We start from the raw sequence: 24,711 nt of genomic DNA, 5'->3' as shown, positions 1-24,711 counted from the left end.
AGTCAAACATTTATTGAATGAATGTATGCATTTAAAAAGTTAAGTAAATCAGTGCTTTCCAATACTTCTAAAGATTGACTACTCCATTTCAGCTTATCTGATGGCTAAAACTTTGTGTATTACACTGAAATATGTTCTAATAAATACAACAACTAAAGGAACTAGCAGTCTCACATAAATGAAAATTATAGAGATGAATGTTACTGTTCCTTACCCAGATAGCATCAATAATGTTTTCCTTCAGGACTCTATTTACATCCCAACTATGTGCTTGTTTTTCTGAAGAATCATCTAATTCCCATTTACCGATGTTTGAACTTGTCAAGCTATAAAAGCTTGATCGCTCTCTATCCCAAAGGACACTTGAAAGCTATATGGAGAGGAGAAAAAAGTTTATAGATTATTACGTTCTAATGTTAATGAACTATTTTTCTGAAATTCAAAATTAGTACATTTTATAACTATTTGATAGTAATCCTAGCAGAATTCTTCATTTAGGACTCGAAGGAAGGAGTGATCCTGAAACAGACCTTGAGTAAGGAGGGTTTCCACAGGCACAAATATAAAGGCAGAAGGCCCAGGAAGAGCAGAGTCGGGAGGTGGGAAAGTCACAGGATCTTCAGAGAACAAGACACAGTCCTGCTTAATTGGGATGCGGATTACAACCAGGAAAGAAGCAAAAATAAGGTTCACACACAGCACAGTCTTAAATGTGAGCCTGTAAACCTAATAAGCAAGGGAGATAGTCTCAATGGCTTGTGAGCACAAGAGCTGTGTTACAGGAGAAGGAATCTGGTAGGGCTGTGTGTAGTTCCACGTGGGTATGTTAACCTCGTCTTTCTTGCTTCTGAACAGATGTGTTTTTTAAGTTGGGTATACAGGACTGTTGAGTGAAAACCCTAATTGTCTCCACTTCTCCTATCACCATGACTCTAGTCACTAATGGGACCGGAGGGGCCAACAGTGAGTAAAGCGGACTGGCACCAAGAATTAGGGGAAATTAACCAAAAGTGCATATTAGGGCCTTACAATGGAAGCAGGAAGATGGGGACGGCAGTGAGACATGAAAGAAGCCAAACCTATAGAACCTGGTAAGGAGAGAGAGACACACAGACACACACACACACACACTCACACACACACGCACCAGGGTTTTATACCTGGGTCTCTGAAAAAAGTGACAGTGCCATTAGAAATAGGTCAAAAGAGAAATGAGTTTTGTAAGTCAACAGGAGAGAAGAGAATATCAGCAATTTGCTTCCAGACATGTTACGTTTTAGGTTCAAAGACCAGTTAAGGAAGCAGATAATAATAGCAACCTGAAGTTAGAGGGAACAGCATAGTTTAAAAAAAAGGTGTGCTCTCAATTCAAACAGACTTGGGTATGAATCTGCCGCTGAGTGGTTCTGTAACCTTGGGCAATTTAGCCTCACTGAGGCCAGTTCCTCATCTACAAATTGGAAATGAAGCTCTCTACGTTACAGGTCATCTAATAATTACAGGAGGTAACAAACATGGAGCACCTAGCAGAGAGCAGATGCCCCCCACACGTTAGTTCCCATCAGCCTCCCTTCACTATTCCAGAGACTGAGGCAGAAGCCCAGCAGACAGAGGTTTGAGTCATCCACACAGATAGCTGGAGTCATGGGGGTAGAGAACACACTTTTGGTTATGTCTAGAAAGCAAAATTAATCCTTAAACACGTTTATAATTTTACATCATAGTTTTAGTTCAAAGAATTTACTTATAAGATAATCTGTGTGACTTAAGAATATTAACGTTACAGGGTATGAACTCATTTGACCATCATAATAAAAATGCTTCACTAAAAGATCAAAGCTTTCAGCTCATGTACACCACAGTTCATACAGAGGCAATACCAACTTCATAGGGAACTGCCAACTTATTGATTTCACTAAGAGAAGCTTGTAAAACAAAGTTATTTTATCAACTTACTATGAGATCACTGCTAGAAGATAAAATTCCCAAAAGAGAAGAAACCTTCCGACCAATTCCCGAAAGCACACCTTGCCCTTGAGGCAGGATATGCTGATGAATTTTTCCTACACTTTCGGGTATCAGGCGAATCAGCTGGCCTCCCGATGAGGATAAAATAAAACTTCCTCCCTGTGAACAAACACAGCAAAATTAGTTAAGCAGTTAAGACTAAGAAAAGAAAATTAACACAAATCACTTTGATACAGAAGGAAATCATCTGTACCTTAAAACAAATCTAAAAGAATAAAAAAGAACAGTGCTATTTTATTAAAATCACTTACTTATGAATCCATTCACTTAATATTAATTCTACACAGAATAACTTTGTTGCAATTTTTTTAACTGCATGTATTTTTTAATTCTGATTTTTAAGTGATAGGTTCACCATCATGCAGGTTCAACAAATCAAGTATCAGATTTTATTTCTTCAGTAAACCTGCAGAGTATATATTAGCAAACCATTCCTCCTACTGTCTAAGAGTTTCTACATCATTTTATGAAGATCTTTCTGACAGAAATGAATAACATCAGCTACTATGCACTACTGATATTGCAGAGTCCTATGAGAAGGGCTTCCCTCTGTCTAAGTGTTCAAATCCTAGATCCTGACATTCTTTTTTTGCCTCTTTTTGATTCCCCCCACCCCCTGCCTGTATGATGTGCTCAAAACCCCATATTTTTAGTCATTTAAATCCCACTTCCAAGCCAAATCACAGCTTTCCAATAAATATAAAAGAATATCATATACCTGCACTGTTGTTAGGAAACTGCAAGTCTTATCACCTCCCAGATCTACGGACGTCTCTGTGTAGGTGTCTTCACTTGCAAGGCTTGGCCAATAGCGGATGGATCCTTCTCTGGTGGCAACCATGACAGCAACAGCCTCAAAACAAGACCATAACACTCAGTAACCACAATAAAAGAAGGAGCCCAACTCGGGAGTTTGTTGACACTGATATAAAGAAACCAGGGCAATGTACTATTGATTAACAGAAATCAGAAATAAAAATTCCTTTTTTTCATATTAAAAAAATTATCATACAGTAAAACTGACATTTGCCCCCTTTTGTTTTACAGTTCTATGAATTTTTATACTCTGGTTTCTGTTCAGACCACATAAAATCTTTTGCTTTTTACAGTTCTGTGAATTTTAAAACACGTGTAGACTCATATAACTACCACCATGATAAAGATACAGTACAGTTCCATCTGCACCCAAAACACCCTAACGCTTTCCCTTTACTGTCATACCCTTCCCTATCCTAACCCCTGGCAATCACCGTTTCCATCATTATAGTTCTGTCTTTCTGAGAATGCCAAACAAATGAAATCATATAGAATATAACCTTTTGACTCTGGTTATATCTGACACTGAATATAACCTTTATCTCACTTAGAATGACGTCTTTGAGATTCATCCAGGTTGTTGTTGCATGTATCAGTAGCTCATACCTTTCTACTGCTGAGTAGTATTCCATCCTATGGATAAATCAGTTGAAAGGACATTCAGATTGTTTCTGCCGCTGGCTATCACAAATAAAGCTGCTATGACATTAGCATACTGTTTTTTGTGTGAACATAAGCATTACTTTCTCTAAAGTAAATAGCCAGGAATGAAACTGTTGGGTCATAGGGCAAGGGTACTTTAACTTTATAAGAAGTGAAAATCAAGTGGCTGTACCACCAGCAGGCCCACCAGCAATGTATGAGGTTCCGGTTGCTCCACATCCTCGCCAGCACTTGGTAGTGTCAGTGCTTTTAATTTCAGCCACTGTAATAGGGGTCTAGTGGTATCTCACTTGTTTTATTTGCATTTTCCTAATGGCTAATGATGTGAACACCTCTTCGTGTGCTTATTTGACATCCTTATATCCTCTTTGGTAAAGCATTCAAGTCCTATTTTAAATTGGGTTGTCTGTTTTCTTACTAAGCTTTGAGGGTTCATTTTATGTTCTACACACAAGTCCTTTGTTGGATATATAAATCGTATATAATATTTATACAATATACTATTTCCTACCAGTCTGTAGTTCTCTCTTCATTTTCTTTCAGTGCCTTTGGCAGAGCCAAGTTTTAAATTTTGATTAAGTCCAATTTATCTTTTTTTTTTTTTTTATGAATCATGCTTTTGGTAATTTCTAAGAACTCTTCACCTAATCCCAGGTCATGATGATTTTTTTTCCTGTTTTCTTCCAAAAGTTTTTAGTTTTACACTTTACATTTAGATCTATGATCCATTTTGGGTTCATCCTTACATAAAGAATGAGGTTTAGGAGGAATGCTTCTTTTTTCCATAAAGACAGCCAATGATTCCAACACCAGTTACTGAGAAGACCATCCCTGATCCACTGAATTTTTTTGTGCCTTTGTCAAAGATCAAAGGGCCATCCTTGAGCGAGTCTATATCTCTACTCTCTATTCTGTTCCACTGCCCTGTGTGTCCATCTCTTTGCCGTCGCCTCTCCGTCTTGATTCCTGTAGCTTTACAGCTACGCTTCAGAACTGGGCTGGATGATTCCTCCAACTTTAGAACTCCCTTATTTTAAAAAATGTACTTCAGTAAGCATTTAAGTCACCTACCTGAGTAGAATGTGCTTCACCTGAGGTAGCAGAGTAAGAGAGAGCCACCAAGTTGGCACTCCAGTGGAAATCAGTAGGTGGTAGCTGAAGTTCTTTGCAAACAGATAACTATAGAACAAATCCAAACAAAAAATCTTTCATGTCAAATCCAATTTTTTGAATATGTATCTGGCTTCACTATTTCCCTTCTCTGCATATTTTAGATTCTAATTCATTGCTGGAAATACCATTCTACAAATACTCTTTCTTCTCATATCTTTTTGATCAGGCTTTCATCATCATTTTCAGTAATTTTAAAACAAAATATTTTAAGAGATATAGAATCAGGAAAACGTAGCAGCTAGACCAGACCCTTAATATAAACTACTCCAATCTCTTCCCAGACCAAAGAGTCTATTGGTTGAAAGAAGTGTGTAGGCTTCCTATGGAATGTTCCCAGTCTAATCTTGATTTGTTTAGTTGACATTTAAAATCTGCATGACCACAGAGTTAGTATTCCAAGTCACCTAGAAAACATTTCTTAGACTCAGCCAAGTATCATTGTTCCTCTGCTAACTCAGGATGCCCACCCCAGGCCCTCTCCCTCACCTATGCTCCTAAAACTACAAACACGGTTTTCTAGGTAGCAGCAGTACAGAGGCCAGTAGATGTGAAGAGTTTAGGTAAGTGGGAGCCCAAGTCCCAGTGGAACAATGGCCCAGTGAACACAAGTGGTACAGGAGAGTATGCCTGATCTGGAGCGGAAAGAAAAAGAGGCTGCTGAGGGCACGGTAGTGGATGTACAAATGAAAACCCCCGTGTGAGAAGATGACAATTGAAAGTTAAATTAGCGTTATAAAAACTGGTATCATTTTTTCCTATTTTATTATGCATCATTCAGTACATTCAGTGAAATACATTCCTATCTTCTAAGAAACTCAGTTCAGAGTTCCGGCAGAGAGCGCGGTGAGAAGCGGATCGCGGCCTTCTAGCCCGGGGCCCTCCAGGCCCTCCGGCCTCTGGTGGGCAGGTGAACTGGGGGGCCCCCGGGACAAGCTCAGGCTGTGTCTTACCGAGCCCCAGAGCCCTCGCCGCAGCCGTCCACTGGCAGGGCCCAAGCCTGGAAGCAGCAACGAACTGCTCCCACACCCCCACCTCCGCGACCTAATGGCGGCGGACCCTTGGAGCCCAGATCCCGCCCACCGCCGGGCCTCTTGACCCCACACTGCAGGGGTTAGGCGAAGCCTCCGGGAGCCCACCGAGGACGTGGCGCCTTTGGGCGTCGGGCGTGGCAGGGCGAGAAGAATGGCGGCCACTGGAACGCTGCGGAGGGCCGTTAGAGCCTCGAGGGCCCGGGAAGGGGGCTCTACGTGGACGCCAGCTCACCCACCCTTAGGCCTTGGAGCCCGCGCGGATCCAGGACCTGAGGTGACCTCTCTGCCCCAGTTGGACGAGACCTCACCTCGTCCGGACAACGACGGACAAAGGCCTTAACGGGCCCGGAAGGTGAGCGGAGCCCCGGTCGACGACGGGTGGAACGTTATCGGGTCATCGGGCGGTTGGTCGTCGTTCTACCAAGACCTCGATGTCGGAAGATAGAAATGGTAGAATAACGTACCACGTGCCGCCAGTAGGAAGTGCCCGCCACCCTTTGGGAAGATTTACTGGCCGTTTATAGAAGGCCTGTGTATATAATATGAAAAAGCTGCTCTCAACTTTCCCCCTAACCTTTCGAAAGAAAACTTTTCGCTACATATAGGCCTTCTAGATGTGAAGAGGTTGCCGACGTATGATAGAGTTAAAGTCACATGTCTTGTAAATGCCTATTTGTTTCTTTAAAAAAACCGTAGAAAAGAAATGTCTTCTAGAAATGACTTTTCGAAATGGAGTTGTTTGACCGCCTCTAGAGGCGACATCAGGAGCCACAGAGGACCACGTTTGTTCACTGGGTTAGAGGACATGGAATGGAAGACGTTGAGGAGGAAGAAAAGAAGGTTCTGTGCCAGACTGGTCACAGAAGACATTTGCATATTAGAACCATTGGTTTGTGTGTGCATTTTACTCCTTACTACTGTATGTGTAGTTGACAATAAGTACTTTTTTGAAATATCTAGTCTTTCTAGATCTTCTAAAGTGTCTGATATATGTTCAAAGTAGAGGTAGTAAAAAGACATTTTGTAAATATCTTTTTGTTAAAATTCGTATGAAATGTTGTTTTGGGGGGAGGGGTGGCCAAACCACCTTTTTGAACAGTACGCAGTATGCACTGTGTTTGTTTGTGCACTGGTTCAAGGTCGCGGGGAGGAGAAGGAAGTGCAAAGAGATCTCTGCCAGTGTGTTTACAGTGAGGCAAGATTAACTATTGTCTTTTTTATGTTCCTGCATTTTGTTTCACTTTGCTGTGTATATAGTGTATATAATGGACAAATGAGTCCTAATTTACAACATCTAGTCTTTCTAGATGTTAAAGAGGTTGCCAGTGTATGACAAAAATAGAGTTAGTAAATAATACATTTTGTGTTAAAATTTATAGGAAAGACTGTCTTCTGAAAACTTGAGCATTATAGCCCTCTGGGTTGGTGGAGGGGGGAGAGAGAGAAGGGGATTGGTCTTAGAATGGCTAGAATGCTGGTATTTTGAAGACAGTTTCAGATTATAACTGTTACATGTGTGCAGTTCATTCAGTACTGCTCTGTATATAGTGGACAAATTAAGTCCTTATTTGAAACATCTAGTCCATCTAGATGTTTAGAAGTGCCCAACGTATGTTAGATGTAGAGGTAGTAAAATATCACTTTGTAAATAACTTTTTGCTAAAATTCACAGGAAGCACTGTCTTTGGGAATGTTAAATGTTAAACCACCTCTCTGAGCAGTATACTATTTTCTATACTTGTTCAGTGGTTTGGAGGAGGGAGGGAAAGAATTGCAAAAGGTAATATGCTAGTGTGTTCATACCTGGGCATTTTCAGACAAAACCATTTTTTGTATGTTCATTTTGTTTTGCTGTGTATATCGTGTATATAATGGATAAACTGAGTCCTAGTTTTGCAACATCTAGTCTCTAGATGTTAAAGGGGTTGCCAGTGTATGACAAAGTAGTAAAATGAGCACATTTTGTACACTTTATTGAAATTCATAGGAAAGCTTGTCCTCTGTAAATGACTTTTGGATATGAATTTGTTCAGCCACCTCTGAGCATTACACATGCATGTACTTGTCCACGGGATTGGCGGTGGAGAGAAGGAAGTGAGGGAGGAAATGGTTCAGGCCAAAATGGTCATATTTAGAAGACACCTCAGATTATAACCATTGTTACATGTGTGCAATTTTATTTAACAGTGCTGTGTACATAGTGGACAAGTAAGTTCTTATATGAAATATCTATTCTTTCTAGATGTTTAGAAGTGCTTGATGTATTTAAAAGTAATTTTAGTAGAATAATGCTTCTTGTAAATAGCTTTTAAAAACTGATGGGAAATACTGTCTTTGGAAATGGAATTGTTAAACCTCCTCTCTGAACAGTATACTCTGTGCTTGTTCATTGGGTTTAGGGAGGTGGGAGGGAAGATTGCAAAAGATGTTTTGCTAGCAGGTACTAGGACATTTCAACTTATCCATTGCTCTATATGTTACATGCATTTTGTTTAACTTTACTGTATATATTTTGTATATACTGGACCAATGGGTCCCAATTTTATAATACCTAGTCTCTAGATATTAGGTTGTCAATGTATGACAAAAGTAGAGTTAGTAAACTAACACATTTTGTACACTTTGTGTTAAAATTCATTGAAAGGCCGTCTTCTGAAAAGGGCCTTTGGAAGTGAAATTGTAAATCACATCTAAGTGACACCTGTGCCTGTACTTGCCCAGTGTTGGATGGATGGCAGAAAGGAGGTGCTGGGAGAAATGAAGTGTTCTACATTAGAACGTTCCTATGTAGAAGACACTTTCAGATCTAACCATTGTTACACGTGTGTAGTTTATTCAACACTACTGCGTATACAGTGGACAAACTTTAGTCCTTATTTGAAACATCTAGTCTTTCTAGATGTTTAGAAGTGCACGAAGTATGTTAAAAGTAGAGGTAGTGAAGTAACATATTCTGTAGATATACCCTTTTGTTAAAATTCATATGAACTACTGTCTTTTAGAAATGGAGTGATCAAAATGATCAAACCACCTCTCTGAGCAGTACACATTATTTTATTTGTGCTGGTTCAGGGAGAAAGAAGAAAGTGTAAAGGGCTTTATACCAAGACTAACCATTGTCTGGTGTGTCTCTGCGTTTTGTTTTACTTGGCTGTGTACATAGCGTACATAAAGGACAGAGGGTCCAAATTTACAACATCTAGTCTTCCTAGATGTTAAAGAGGTTGCCGGTGTATGACAAAAATAGCTGACAAATACATTGTGTACACTTTGTGTTAAAATTCATAGGAAAGACTTCTGAAAACAACTGGAGGAAGTAAAATTGTTAAAATCCCCTCTAAGCATTACAGATGCTTATTATTCTTGTCCACTGGGTTGATAGAGATGAGAAGGGGAAGCTTCTAGGCCAGTGTTCCTGTTTAGGAGACACTTTGTGACTATAGCCTTTGTGTGCAGTTTCTTCAGTGTTACTACGTGTATACATAGTGGACAAACTTAAATCTGGATTTGAAACATCTAATCTTTCTAGATGTGTAAAAGTGCACAACATATGTTGAAAGTAGAGAGTTAAAAGTAACACCTTTTAATTATTGTTTTCTGTTAATTCATAGGAATGGTTGTATTGGGGGAGTGGAAATTGTTAAACTTGAGTCTTGGAGAGTGAGCTGACTATTCACTGGGTAGTGGGAAGGCGGGAGCGGACAGGGAAGGAAGTACAGAGAAGGGATCTGTGCCCATGAGTCTTTAGACAAGTTCAGATTGTCTAACCATTGTTCTATTTGTGTGTTTTAGTTAATATTGCTGTGTATTAAAGAATAAGCAAGTCCTAATGCCCAAAGTATATTAAAAGTAGAGGTAGTAAAATAACCCCTTAATAAATGCCCTTTTGTTGGTTTTTAGGAAGGGCTGTGTCTTCTGGGAGCGTCTACGTTAATCCACCTCTTGGAGCTAGATATAGTCCTGTACTTAGTCGCTGATATGCTGGAGGAGGGGTAAGAGGAAGGGTGAAGGGAAGGGCTCTTAGCTAGTATCTCCATATCTAGAAGACAGTTTTAGGTTATAACCATAGGTCTAAATGTATATTTTTGTAAAGTACCAATGGTTACTATGGACAAGGTTCATTCATTATTTTGCAACATCTAGGCTTTTTAGGAGTCCTGAGGTGACAATGTATGATAAAAAGTAGAGCTAGCGAATTAACCAATTTGTAAATATCTTTGTTATAATTGGTAAAAAAGTAGCATCTTGGACATGGAATTGTTAAACCATCTGAGAAATGTACACCAGGACTTGTTCATTAGGTTGGCGGCAGAGGGGCAGAAGGAAGTATAAAAGGGAGGGAAGTATGTGGATGTGTTCCTTTTTATATTTTGATGATAACCATTGATGTGTGTGCATCTCTTAGCTGTACTATAGGAATACATTGTTAAGTAATTTAGCAGAAATATACCTCCTTGCTAATACTTTAATAGTTTAGATCAGATAATGAATTCTCTTAAAAGCATTATACTTTGGGTACTCTGTTGCTTTATGTCTCATTTTTAATTGAACGTTAAGGGAATGTAGTATTTTAATCATAACTCTGCCAATATCTTTATCTAGAGGCCTGTTGCCATTTTTGTCTTTTCTGAAGTTTTTGTCGCCAAGAAAGGATTACATTTTTTTCCCTTCCAGATTGAGTTGGTGTAGTGTATTTTTGGTTATCAAAATACTCATAGCTCTGGGACTTTGAAATGGTAAATATTCACGATGTGTGAAAAAGCATGATACATAACTGTATGATCTTAATTACATAAAAATGGATGCTTAGTTGTGTTTAAATACACAAACGAGACCTAGAAGGACACATCAAATGGTAAACTGCTTGTGATGATGGATGACTTTGTATTTCGCTTCTTGTGTTCTTTGGTGTCCTATTATGCACATGTTAACTTTTAAGAAATAAATGTTATTTTGAAAACCTTAAAAAAATAAATAAACTCAGTTCATCAGCTTATGTGGATGGCTTTTAGTCTTAGACTTCATTAGACAGAGTGACTAGCATGACATTCATTAAAAACTTCCATGTCTCTAATTTTATTAAATGTAAATAAGATGGATCTTGCTTAAAATCATGATAAGGGGAGAAACTTTTTTGAAATGATATGCTCAGTATTTCATATTGCTGTGAAAATGCAAATCTATAATGCTTGAGTAGATTCAAATTATGGTCCTCCAACAACTCTAAAAATTTAGGGTAAAAATTCAGAGCCAATCAGGAATCCTCTCCTCTCTTTCCAGCTCTCTAAAGAACCATTACCTTGGTAATAGGTGACAGAGCAATCTTCCAAATAATGAGTTTCTCTTTGCAGACCAGACAAGCCCATCCACCTTCATCTACGTGAACAGTCAGCTGATCGTCAACTGAAGAAAAAAAATGAGGTACGTAATTAATCTTAAAGTATGAATAAGAAAAACTTAAAACTTCCTCACACCAAAATCTTCTTCATTGGCACCATCTTCACCTAAAAAAGTAATCAGCACACACACACGAGGTTAACTCACAACAAAAAATACTCTTGAATAATTCAAGAGTTATTAATATCCGAAACAAGAGATCCATTTAACTTTGACAACTACTTTTAGAAATATATCTAAAGGCAAAAAGTATATTTTGGGCCTAGGTTTAATATTTCTTAAGTTTTGTTAGAGACAGATATCTTACTTTTTATAATATTATATTTAGTAACATTCATAATTTTGATAAAGCAACACAAGTAATAAACCTCATTAAATATATAAAATATTTCAAGGAAAAATCACGTTCCTTCAAAAGAACAAGATTTTCAAATAAGAGCTCTCTGAAAGTATGATAAATTACTTAATTATATGGTGACCTAAAGGGTTACATTCCGTATTAAGTGACAAAACTAAATTAGTATACAGTAGTCACTCCTCATCCTCAGTTTCCATGGTATCAGTTACCCGTGGTCAACTGCAGTCCAAAATATTAAATGGAAAATTCCAGAAATAACACTTCTTAAGTTTGTGATGAAATCTTACACTGTCCTGATGTCCTGATGGGGAGGTGAATCATTCCTTTGCCACCCGGCCATTAGCCAATTATAGTCGTAGTGCAGGTTATCAGAGTCACTGTTGCGGTATCGCGGTCCCTGTGTTGAAGTAACCCTATTTTACTTAAACATGGCTGAAAGCACAGAGAAGTGACGCTGGCAACTTGGACATTCTCTTACTGTGCCTAATTTATAAATTACACTTTATCACAGGTATGTACGTCCAGGAAAAAATACAGTACACACAGGGTCTGGTGCATCCCCTGGGGGTCTTGGAACATACGCCTGTGGATAAGGGAGACTGCTCTATTGCTGTTGTACATGTTGGTGGTAAACCTGAGTAAATGTATTAGCGGCCCTAGAAATTTAATTAATGTGAGCTTTGCTCTTCGTTTAGAGTCAGGGTAGGGCTTCCCTGGTGGCGCAGTGGTTGAGAGTCCGCCTGCCAATGCAGGGGACACGGGTTCATGCCCCGATCCGGGAGGATCCCACATGCCGCGGAGCGGCTGGGCCCGTGAGCCATGGCCGCTGGGCCTGCGCGTCCGGAGCCTGTGCTCCGGAACAGGAGAGGCCACAACGGTGAGAGGCCCGCGTACCGCAAAAAAAATAAATAAATAAAACTAAAGTCAGGGTAGAGGGGCAAAATAAAAGGCATCAATAATGTACAAGCTAAAATACCACATCATACCTAGGTTAAGGGTGGGCTTTTTGCTGAACTGGAGTATCTGCTCCGTATTTTCTTTTCCTGAAAGCACTACAGCAGCTCCAAATCCTCCACTGGTGAACCCTCGAGGACGCTAACACAGCACACCAACTGACTAGCACTTGGAAGTTTCCACGTGAGGACGAGCTCCTCTCAAGTTTACACACGCTTCAATTTACACACCCTGCTTTCTGGAGACTCTCTCCTCTGAGGCTGTGTACTATTTGTTATTAACATGATCTGGTGGAGGAACCAGGAGTGTGTCAAAAGGTTTAAATGCAATTTAAGCTGAAATTTTTAGACAGGAAAAGAAAATATATATTTAAAATAGGAACAATGCATGACAGAGGTTCATGGAAGTTTAGCTGCCTGAAAATAATTGGACCTGAAGCTCCCATGGACTTACTGGCAAGATGTGCCGGTTCAAGTTGATGAGAAATATTCCTTCTTGTTGAACGGAGTACTTTAAACTTTTGTGACTGTCATTCACAGTATGAAATCCATTTTACATCATGATGCATTCATACACAATTTTAATAAAACGAAATGAGAAGCACTCTGATATTTTGCAATCTATTTTACTTCATTTTTTAAAAAAATGCTGGTCATGAACCACTAAACTGATTTCAGTCACTACCTGCAGTCTCAAAAACACTGTTCCAGGAAATCACAGGATGCTCTGAACTTTGCTCTTCTAGTCACCCCAACTCATCCTTAACGGTGTCTTTCTAAAGCTTGTGTTGGCTGCACCATCCACACTTCCACTCTAATTGTCTGCCAGGAGAATCTTCTAATGGTGCACCAAACTGATAACATAAATTTGTGCATACAGCCTCTAGGGTACTACATAGGATCCAGAAATGGAGGTAAAACTTGATTCTACTGAATTATTAAACCCAGTAATGTGAGGCAGTAGTTTTTTGGATTTTATTTAAAAAGCATATACTCAATCAACTTTTGAAATTGGCCTAACTTTTGCATATACAGTATGTACAAGCATAAACACTTATTTTGATTGTGCTAAAATGAACTCATTCTGCTTCCCAAATTTGCATTTCTCAGTTACAATGAAAAACCAAATCAGCCACCTATTTCTCTCCACTGCAGTGAAGGTATACCAGAGCACGCACAAATTTCAATCTCCATGCCACACCTAGGCTTCATTTTGCATTGCTAACAGAGACAAATGGAAAATGATACCCACCGTCAGCCAATGTCAAGGCTTCCATGACTTTAACAGGGAGAGAAGATCCAAATGTTTTCACATCATAGTTCACAGACTCAGTTATGGAGTGGTGTGGGAATATTCGTGTAGGTGTTCCTCTAAAGAAACGGGACCATATTATTTCACTCATAACTTAAAAATTTCCATTATTCATTATAATTTTTATGTATATATTTTCGCAATAAAGAGAAAATCTCTGATAAACAAGAAGAAAGATGAAGTATAACAGTGAAAAAACTCTGGCTCATATATACTGTGTTATTAAATTTATTTTTCATTAAAAAAAAAGACTGACAGGATTTAGGAAAACTTGGTTTCAGACTTTCATGCTCTAGTAATTAGATGCATGATCTACTCACTTAAACTCTTTATAACTCTGCCTCCTTAGCTGTGAAACAAGAAGGCTGGACTAGATCAGTGTTTTTCAAATTATGGGTCTCAATCAACATTTTTAAAAAACGAAATAGAATATAGAGTTTATCATACTCTGTGGTCAAAAATGTTTTACAAACATTGGGTTAGATTATCTTTAAGCTCTCATCAGATACAGAATTATAAGAATCTACCAGATTTATACAATCAAAATCAAGAAATTAAATAGGGTCGTGAGTATCTGCTGCTACCTGGTCTTCGATAACAGATACAGCAGTAGAAATTATATTTCCTTCTCCCCTTCTTCTTAACATTCAGAAAACCAGTGTAAATTTATTAGTATAAAAGTTATTCTACCTCTTATCACAGGATTAACTGAGGAGATGCAGAGTGACTGAGAGCATTGTTTCTTACAAAGTATTATAACAAAGGTTTTTCCTTTCAATGATTACCGAAAGATAAGAAGAAATAAAAAAAAAAAAAGAAAACCAAGTATGACTTTTATTCACTGACTTTTCTCAAAAGGAGTAGAAAACAATCACAAGATTACCATTTGAAGAGCACTTTACAAAACGCAAAAGGATACAAGGTATTCTTTAAAAATCATTTCTCCTTTAAAGTATTGCAAACTTCTATAGATAAATTTTAACTATAAGTTCAAGATCCAGTATCACCGTCTTTTTGCAGGGGAAAATTCATTTTTGATAGATGAATTCAAAAGAAACCACTCAAGACACATGTTAGCTTCTTCTAAAATTCTAGTTTAATTATGAAAGGGGAGATGCAGACCACGGTTTCACGAGTGACGTGAACTGGTGTGCCACGCTTTTATTTGGTAACAAAACTACTAGTCTTATCGCATTGCTTATGGAAAGCCTTTTCCCTATTAATTTGGCTACAAAGCTAACTTCTGTAGCTAAAATCCCTTTAATTATCCACCAGCGGATATTAAGGGCAGTTAGTATGTTAAGCACATATAATGATTTTCCAGGGTTTGAGGTCCTCACTCGCCACTTTACATCTGCATCGTGGCATTTCATACTGACTCCTCGCAGGCTCTGGTCAGGTATCATTATCGCCATTTCGCAGACGAAGAGATCGTGAGTGACCTACACCAGATCACAGGGGTACTAAGAGTGAGGCGGGTAACCACTGATTCTAATCCAATGTGTTCTTCACCTCTACACAAAGGTAATTCCATGCAAAGTGCATGATGCGAAGACTCAATTGATGAATTAAAGCGAGACTAAAATAACACACAAGGATGCAAGGGTGACAGAGGTCTCTTCTCCCAATACACTGGCGTCCCGCGCCGTCCCCGGTTCTGGTGGCTTCTGGAGGCCCGTGAGCCTGTGAGTCGCCAAACCAAACGCGGGACGATCACTCACCGCGAGCTCAGCGAGCTACGACGGCCGGCCGGCGAGAAGAGCACCGGAGAGCTGAGCGAAGACCCCAGGGCCAAACCCTTCCTGCTGGTCGCCCGGGGCGTGGAGCCCGGCCCGACTCCGCCCAGCGGGCCCCTTCGAGCGCCGGGCCCCGGGGTCCGCGGAGAGGAGACGGCCGGGAACATGACGCAAGAGAGAGGCTACAGAGAGCGCACGTTCAACCGTAGAGCTGAGGCTCGGGCAGCGCGCGAAGCTTGAACACCTGAGGGGAGGGGGAGAGCGTGGTGAAGACGTCAAAGCGCAGCGCCAGGCCACGGGGCGCGCTGTGATGACGCCAAAGCGCCGCGCCGAGGCGCGGGGCGTGGTCGGGAAGTCAGGAGAAACCGGGAAGGAGGGGGTGGGGTGGTGACGTCGAGCCACGGGGCGTGGTCAAGGCGGTGGCCCCTAGAGGGGGAGAGGGTCTGTGTGCACGTGGACCCGTCCTGGAGCGGCGAGAATCCGGAGTTTCCAGGGAAGTGAAGCAGCAAAAGCAGGTGCCCTTCTCCAGTCCGGCGGGTGGGGGTGGCCCTCCAGCAACTGGAACGCAAAGCCTCTGCACGCTGGTCCTTCCTGAGCCTCTCGGGAAATGAGTTCTTCCCCGGTCCAAGCTGAGAAGGGAGGAAAAGTGTTAAATCTGACACTGGGTTTCACACTCAGTGTTTTAGATGTTATTCTTTAGGTTTGTCATTTCCCATTCACGTTGGTGACGCCACAAGTCCGTATCGCTAACCAGATCCTGCTCAAAAACCACAGGCTTCTGACAGCCGCCTAGTGGACGCTTTCACCTGGAAGTCCTGCAGACCCCTCACAATTCAGTCGTTAAAAGCTGGTTTCACGATTTCATTAGGACCCCTATCTTACTACCACCTCTGCCACATTTGGTAAAACTGGGCAGTTGGCCAAGGCAAAAGGAAGAGCTCTGGGCTTCCCTGGTGGCGCAGTGGTTGAGAGTCCGCCTGCTGATGCAGGGGACACGGGTTCGCGCCCCGGTCCGGGAAGATCCCACATGCCGTGGACTGGCTAGGCCCGTGAGCCGTGGCCGCTGAGCCTGCGCGTCCGGAGCCTGTGCTCCGCAACGGGAGAGGCCACAACAGTGAGAGGCTCGCGTACCGGAAAAAAAAAAAAAAAAAAAAGGAAGAGCTCTGTCCTAGGGTCATTCTTCACACTCTCCTCCACTGTGACACCTGGGACATTGTACTGAGCATCTGTAGTAGAAACCACATCTGCACTGCCTCTGCCTTGGTTCACGTGTTCACCTTTTCCCTCTCTTGTAGACTTTCACCTCTTTTTTGAGTCTCCGTGCCTCTGTGTAGTCTTACAACACTGTCCTCCCATGCTGCCAGCTGATAAATGGAATATTGCCTGTCGTATCAGTAAACAGAGAATGTCAGTCATCAGCGATTGCAGCCACAGCTGATGGTGAGCTGATGCTCCTTGAGGAAACTCAGGATATTAAAACACAGGATGCTGGCCCCAGATAGCTGAGGTGCATATCAAAGGAATGATTTCGGTGAGCCCAGACTCTTGCATCTTCCCATACATAGAAAAATACTAAATTCCATAACTTGACATACCTGGTTTTCTTTAACAGTAATATTTTGACATTCAGACTACCTGCCCTTTGTTGCAAAACCTCTATATATCCTGGCTCCCCCCCCCCACCTCCTTGGAGCAGTTCTCTCAGGGTTAGTTGAGATGCTGCCTCCTGGGCTTGAAGTCCTAAAAATTCCTGCCAAATAAAACACAACTCTCAACTTTCAGGTTGTGAATATATATTTTTAATTGACACCGCTTAACAAACTAAGGAAAACCAGAAGCTGCTCTTGGGCTTCTAAATGCTCTGGCTGATCGTTGCCCAAAGGTAATTTGCTAAGCTCCCTTGCAGGGTCCTTTGTGATATAACTCTGGCTGGCTTTTCTGTCCCTAACCCACACCCCCCTGCATTGCCCTTGCACATGTGTCTTTTGCCTGGAATGCCTTCCCTCCCCCTTTGCCCACAAGTGTCTGCCTCTTACATCATCTTACTTCAGTGCTGCCTTCTCGGTGCAGCCTTCCACAGGACTAGGCATCCCTTTATCCTTTGCCCGCTGTGCTCCTACATAGAGGCTATAATATTTTTACACTGCATGACAGTTGTTTACATAACCCTCTCTCACTTAGCTCCTTTTGAATGCCTTAACAGCTGTTCCCTTTGTGCACACCATAACAGGTACATAGACTTTCATTAAATATTTGTTGAAATAAGGGAATGGTTAAGTAAACACTGGCATATGATGTGGGAGACCACAATGTGGATGTCAGGTGTTGGCACTTCCCCTGGGAAGCCATTCTTTTGTGCACGTTATAGCATCAGGACAGTCACTCAAAGGTTATATAGGCAAGCTGCTTTGCTCTTTCTTCCCCTTAGATTTATAACCCAACTTTGCACCTCATCTTTGAGTCTTATAGCTTTTATAGCCCCGTGCATTCCCCTCTTGTTTCATTCTTACCAGGGGGATGAGAGTAGTCGTGGCTGAGTGGGTATTTGTGGGATAAATCTGTTCTTGGGCTTTGTGGGTCTGGTTAGTGGTTTGTCCACCAGCCAGTTATAAAAGTTGCTATTTGCAGGGGCTGAAACGACTCGCCAGCACCTTTGTGCTCAAAGGAACTTCCCTGGAGCCCAGATGTATGACTAAGGAAGGATGGCGAATAGACAGTCACTCATTCATTCTGGATTTATTGAGTACCCACTGCGTGCCAGACTATGCGCTAAGTGCTGAGGTTTATGACTGTAAACAAAGCAGCCATGGGCCCTGCCCTCGTGGAGTCACAGGCCAGTGAGAAGGACGGATACTGAACAAATGGACACAACTTATTTACGCAACTACAAGTTGAGATGTGTACTATGAAAGAAAAGAGCAGGGTGTCTGACAGAGAATGACTGGGGTACCTGATTTTGGAAGAATCTACAAGGCCTCTGAGAGAAAAGGCCGTCTATGCTGAGACGTGCCGTCAGCCAGGCAAAGAAGAGGAGGAAGAGTGTTTGAAGCAGTGGATCCTCAGGCAGAGGTCCTGAAGCAGCAAAGAGCGTGGTGCATTCCAGGGACTTCAGACAAACCAACCAACAACAAGTGAGTAAAAGTAGAGGAGACTGGAGAAATGAGGGTCCAGGAAGGGCCTTGTAAACTCTTATCAGACAAGATCCCAGAGGAAATAGATAGCACCCTCAAGCTGGGTAGAGAGTTTAATAAAGGACTGTTAGGGGAGCTTCCCCGGTGGCGCAGTTGTTAAGAGTCCACCTGCCAATTCAGGGGACGCGGGTTTGAGCCTCGGTCCGGGAAGATCCCACATGCCACGGAGTAGCTGAGCCCGTGCACCACAACTACTGAGCCCTCATGCCACAACTACTGAAGCCTGAGTGCCTAGAGCCCATGCTCCACAACAAGAGAAGCCACCACAGTGAGTAGCCCATGCACTGCAAAGAAGAGTAGCCCCTGCTCACCGCAACTAGAGAAAGCCCGTGCACAGCAACAAAGACCCAATGCAGCCCAAAATAAAATAAATATATAAAATTTTAAAAGAGGACTATTAGGGATTGTGTAAAGCCCTGAGGCTCCTAACAGCAGATGGGCCAAGAAAGGAAGTGGTCACCAGAACCTGAGAAATAGGGCCACCTGCCAGAGCCGTGGCCTTGGGTCAGGAGATGCAGCAACTCATGGCAACCCGGAAGGAAGGGAACTGGGAGTGTTCGTACTGTGACCTCAGTGCAGGGAGGCCAGGGTGTGAGGGAGGAGGACACGAGGACAGTCTGTGGAGGCCGGCCTCCCAGAGGATAGAGTGGAGAAGGCACGTGGAACAGAAGACATCACATACACCTTGGGGCAGCCGAGGGCTTCTCTATCCCTGCCCAGTGCTGCCATTTCCCTGTTTATCCTTCTACCTCATTTAAGCTAGTGCAGCCACTTACTCTAGAAATCCAGAGTGAAGGGTAGTGTAGTGCAGTGGCTCTCCAGCCTAAGTGGGCACCAGCAGCACCTGGAGGGCTGGCTAAGCTACACGGCTGAGCCCCATCTCGGTGTCTGACTCGTTGGGCTGAGACTTGAGAGTCTGCATTTCTAACAATTTGCATTCCCAAGTGTTATTTTTTTTTAACATCTTTATTGGGGTATAATTGCTTTACAATGGTGTGTTAGTTTCTGCTTTATAACAAAGTGAATCAGTTATATATATACATATGTCCCCATATCTCTTCCCTCTTGCGTCTCCCTCCCTCCCACCCTCCCTATCCCACCCCTCTAGGTGGTCACAAAGCACCGAGCTGATCTCCCTGTGCTATGCGGCTGCTTCCCACTAGCTATCTACCTTACGTTTGGTAGTGTATATATGTCCATGCCACTCTCTCGCTTTGTCACAGCTCACCCTTCCCCCTCCCCATATCCTCAAGTCCGTTCTCTAGTAGGTCTGTGTCTTTATTCCAAGTGTTATTGAGACAGCTGTCTTGGGACATTTTGCTAACTACTGTGTAGTAACTGACAAGAGTGTATAGACTCTGGAATTAAATGGGACTTGTTTCAGATCCCGCCTCTGCTGTCTACTATCTGTGTCACTTTTTTGAGCCTCTGATAAACTGCTAATAGTGCCCACTTGTGAGAATTAGAGAACAGAGACACCATTACATTTGTGGATGTCAAAAAACACAAAAAATCTGAAGGAAAAATATTTATAATAAAATAGTAAACTTTAAAGAAAATCAGTAAGAGAAAGTAAGCTACCCCAATAGAAAAAAATGGAAATGTATGAAGGGCATGAAGTAGCACTAAATCAAAGACTAAAAATGACAAAAAACACATGAAAAAGTCTTAAACTTCACTACTAATTAAAGAAATGCAAGTTAAACCACCCATCAGCACTGTTTGCCTGTTGAACCAGCAGGAATGTTTTAAAAAATGAAAATAGCGGGCTTCCCTGGTGGCGCAGTGGTTGAGAGTCCGCCTGCCGATGCAGGGGACACAGATTTGTGCCCCGGTCCGGGAAGATCCCACATGCTGTGGAGCGGCTGGGCCCGTGAGCCATGACTGCTGAGCCTGCGTGTCCGGAGCCTGTGCTCCGCAACGGGAGAGGCCACAACAGTGAGAGGCCCGCATACCGGTAAAAAAAAAAAAAAAAGTTTGGTTAAAAATTAGTATGTCCAATATAAGCCCATTTTTGTTTCATTAAGATAAAAAGAAAAATACCCCACAAGTGCAGCATGTGTGTGTGTAAGATTCTCAGCCTAGGTGTGCCTCCCTCTGTCCAACCTTCCTAAAACTCAGCCCATTCTGTTACGACCACACTGATTGATGTGGGACTCATCCCTGCGGTCAACAACAGGGAAGCAGCCAGGATTATTTCCTGCAGATGTGGTAGAACTATCAGAATTCCATTCTCAGCAACACAGTAATTATGATCCTCTTCAAATGGAAAGGCAGGGGTGCAATGAAGAACTCATCATGGAAATTATCCAGGCCTAGTCATTTCCAAGGCCCCCATCTAGTGGCAATGGAACTTCTTGAGATAACTCTAAATTTCAGCATAGTTTAAACATCCTTCAAGCAGTGAAGACTGTGTGTTGTTTTCCCCAGTGCTGGAGGCTGCAAACTTTTTCTGTCAAGGGCCAGAGAGGAAGAATCTCCAGCTTGCTGTCTGTTGCCCTGAGTATGGCTGTGTTCCAATAAAATTCTACTTATGGACACTGAAATTTGGATTTCATATACCTTTCATGTATTATGAATTTTTTTTAACCATTTAAAACTGTAAAAACCATCCTTAGCTTTGCAGGCCATACAAAACAGGTAGCAGGTCACAGCTTGTGGACCCCTGTGCCAGCCTCATGAGGGAGGTGCAGCCAGCACCTAGCACAGGACCTAACAAAATAGAGGATGCTCCATAAATGTTTACTGAATGGGTTGAATGGCGATTACCAGCTAAGCTCCATGATGCCTCAGACGTAAAAACGTAGAAAAACAAACACCCTCAAACGAACATTTACAATGCAGTTTCCATATACTTCTTTCATTAATATACTTAATGTTTTACAACATTTCTTTTCACTTATTTTCTAACAGCTTTGGCACTTTTATGGAATAAAATGGACTTCCCTGAGTGGAGCCCTACTTTATAAAAGTACATATACAGGGTACGGCCTGTAATGGTTTAATTTGTGATTATTTCCTGGGAACCAGTCAGGTCCAAGGTCAGAGACCTTACACAGAGAGGAGCCTGGGAGAGCAGACAACAGAACACTAAGCTCACTGTGACATTTTATCTTCACGTGGAGACTTTCATGTGATTTAAACTTCTTTTTGCTTATCTTCTAGATCAGCGGTCCCCAACCCCAGGCCACGGACCGCTAGCAGTCCGTGGCCTGTTAGGAACCAGGCCGCACAGCAGGAGGCGAAGGGTGGGTGAGCGAGCGAAGCTTCATCTGTATTTACAGCCGCTCCCCATCGCTCGCGTTACCACCTGAGCTCCGCCTCCTGTCAGATCAGCGGCAGCATTAGATTCTCACAGGAGTGTGAACCCTACTGCGCATGCGAGGGATCTAGGTTACGCACTCCTTATGAGAATCTAATGCTTGGTGATCTGAGGTGGAGCTGAGGTGGTGATGCTAGCGTTGGGGAGCGGCTGCAGATACAGATTATCCTTAGCAGAGAGGTTTGACTGCATAGTAAATCAACTGCTTGCAGACTCATATCAAAACCCTATCAGTGAGTGGCAAGTGACAAGCTGCATCTGTAATAATAATAGAAATAAAGTGCACAATAAATGTAATGTGCTTGAATTTTAATCCATGACATAAAATGTTACCCAAGACACAATTAACACATTGTATAAGAAAATAAAATGTAATGATCAAATTCAATTTTGTAAATATTTCTATGGCACAGAGATTTCCCTCAGATCCAACCTTGTGATTGTATCTTTCTGAGAACTATACCATAGTAGTAAACCATGAAGAAAACAAGTAAAGCTTGTTAAAATTACTGTCACAGATGTACTGTTTACTAATTCAAAGAACACTGAGTTCATTCATTCACTGAACTCATTTTATTCATTAATAAATTCCCTTACGTAGAATAAATGTAATACTCCATGCTTATCGTGAAATAGTGGTTTCTTCCAGTATAATCAGGAAACTAATCAATACTTAGGACACAAGGAAACGTCCATTTGAATCACATCAACATTGTCACTTCTTAGGTTCTGGCATTATCAATGTAGAAAAGCACTTTTTCTTGAGGCAACAGCAAATTAATGGTGCCGATATGAAATACGACAAATCCAATGGCGTCAGCATTGCTTGAGGAATTTTCAGAAATTTAGGTGAATAAAACTATAACCACAAATAAAAGAAAGATGGTTAGTTATGTCCTCTTTTCAGAAGAGTGAAAAGCTCTTAAGCTTTCTTGATCTTCTGCAGAATAGCAAGAATGTATAAGTTTCCTTCAAATGTTTTAAGGTTGAACATTACAGTTATATTAATAATTTTGGAATTTAGCCTCATTGAATGAAATTTCAAAACTAAGTAACTGATAAAAAGCTGTAAAATTTGGCTAGGAATTATAAACTCTTAAAAGATAATTTTCAAGATACATGCCTCAGACAACATAAGTGTAAAATTCATTTTTACATCCTTCTTGATAATACCTGGCTTCCCAAATTCACAGAAACAAATATGTAAATAATGAAATCAGAAGTTCTCATATTCAAAGGATGGGGCCTCTTCCCTTTTCACAACTCATCAGGTTCTTATGTGCCAAAAATGTTGAAAACACACACATCCAAACACAGCCTCAGCCCAGAGGAACACCATGTCCCTGAACTTTCACACCTCTGAAGAGAGGAGATGGGGAACATACATGATCCCCCCTTGCCATGTGATGTTAACTATTTGTGTGTGTGTGTGTGTGTATATATATATATATATATATACACACACACACATATATATACATATATATATACACACATATATATAGATACATATATATATATATATATATATGTCAGGTTTGCTTTATGAGATTATCAGGATAAAATAAAGGGTTACATTTTCACCTTCTGTTATGCTACCTGGTACAATGATACCCAAAGTAGGTAGAGTACTACCAAGAGATTACACAGTGATTGGTAAAGTGGCCTAAAATAATTAGGCTCTTTATTTATAATTCCCTTTTAAAAGTTGTCATTTGACAATAGCTTCAATTTATAACAGCAGATAAAAGAAAGTGAGGTGCCAGGCTATATTAATCAAAATATTCCAAGATAAAAGTACAAAACCTGAAAATAACTTCAGTGAACTAGACATTTAGAAAGTTACAATTATTAAAACTCTGAATAAAAAGGTCTTGAGAACAGGTCGATCTCAAAACAGTATTTTACAATCTTTGGAAAAAATAGGCAGATTTCAAATAACTTGAAGTATGATTTACAGATTTCATACAGCCTGGGTTTTTAAAAAATGTTTTTCCTGCAGTGCTGCTTTGATTTAAAGTGTCTCATATTAAGTTTACCAATAATTGCTTCTTTATACTGAAATAAAACTCTGTTTATTCATTAATTTCCTGTATATCCCGTCTGGTTTCGAAAGCAGTTCTTCGTGTTTCCCACACTCGGTGATCTTCCCCCGGTCAAGGACAGCTACCATATTGGCATTCTTAATGGTGGACAGACGATGGGCGATGATGAACACCGTCCTTCCTTCCATCAGTCGATCCAGAGCTTGCTGAACGAGGTACTCGTTTTCAGCATCCAGTGCACTGAATAGGAGAGCCCACAGGAAAGCAAAGACGTCAGGGCCACGCACACTGTTCACGCGTGTATTTCCTGGTGCACGTACACTGGCCCCTCATTAGCAGCCAATTTTCACTATGATCAAAATTGCAACTTCTTGGGTCAACTATCTATATTTTATATTATAAAGTTACTATAAAAAAAAGAAGCTTTGGACCCTTGATCTCCATAGAACTACTGCCATGTAAGTTAAAAGCATTTTGCACAGTTGCTCATTGGTGATCAGGGATTCACCACAAATGTCTGAATTGAAACTAGAACCCTCAACTCATGACTCGGCCTGCTCACTGCCTCCCAACTGTCATGATTAATTCAGACCCCGTGACTTTAAAGTGTAAGGCATTCTCAGCCGTATCACTTGAAGTACAGAATAAAAGTTTGTGATAGAGGAAGAATTTGGTTTAATCCAATT

The 24,711-nt window shown here is 41.3% G+C and overlaps 2 protein-coding genes across 5 annotated transcripts in view; both read right to left on the bottom strand.

The window, feature by feature from the left end:
• Positions 1–15,747, bottom strand: part of NUP133 (nucleoporin 133) — a 57,157-nt gene extending 41,410 nt beyond the window's left edge. For 2 of the 3 annotated variants that reach the window (XM_030839655.2, XM_060286205.2), the window contains exons 1-7: positions 15,453–15,746; positions 13,672–13,790; positions 11,011–11,114; positions 4,579–4,686; positions 2,747–2,881; positions 1,957–2,127; positions 215–370 (exon numbers count right to left, since the gene is read on the bottom strand). In XM_030839655.2, the coding sequence (XP_030695515.1) occupies positions 215–370; positions 1,957–2,127; positions 2,747–2,881; positions 4,579–4,686; positions 11,011–11,114; positions 13,672–13,790; positions 15,453–15,634 (975 nt within the window). In that variant the 5' untranslated portion in view covers positions 15,635–15,746. Of the gene's footprint in view, positions 1–214; positions 371–1,956; positions 2,128–2,746; positions 2,882–4,578; positions 4,687–11,010; positions 11,115–13,671; positions 13,791–15,452 lie in introns of all 3 variants that reach the window. The other variant, XM_060286206.1, reaches the window with a different exon arrangement.
• A 6,525-nt stretch (positions 15,748–22,272) lies between these two features.
• The window catches only part of ABCB10 (ATP binding cassette subfamily B member 10), a 32,802-nt gene continuing 30,363 nt past the window's right edge, over positions 22,273–24,711 (bottom strand). For both annotated transcript variants that reach the window (XM_060285876.2, XM_030839595.2), the window contains exon 13: positions 22,273–24,265. In XM_060285876.2, the coding sequence (XP_060141859.1) occupies positions 24,034–24,265 (232 nt within the window). In that variant the 3' untranslated portion in view covers positions 22,273–24,033. The remainder of the gene's footprint in view (positions 24,266–24,711) is intronic.

The sequence above is a fragment of the Globicephala melas genome, chromosome 16 (assembly GCF_963455315.2).
Source record: "Globicephala melas chromosome 16, mGloMel1.2, whole genome shotgun sequence".
Lineage (NCBI taxonomy): Eukaryota > Metazoa > Chordata > Mammalia > Artiodactyla > Delphinidae > Globicephala > Globicephala melas.
This window is presented reverse-complemented; position numbering and strand designations above follow the sequence as displayed.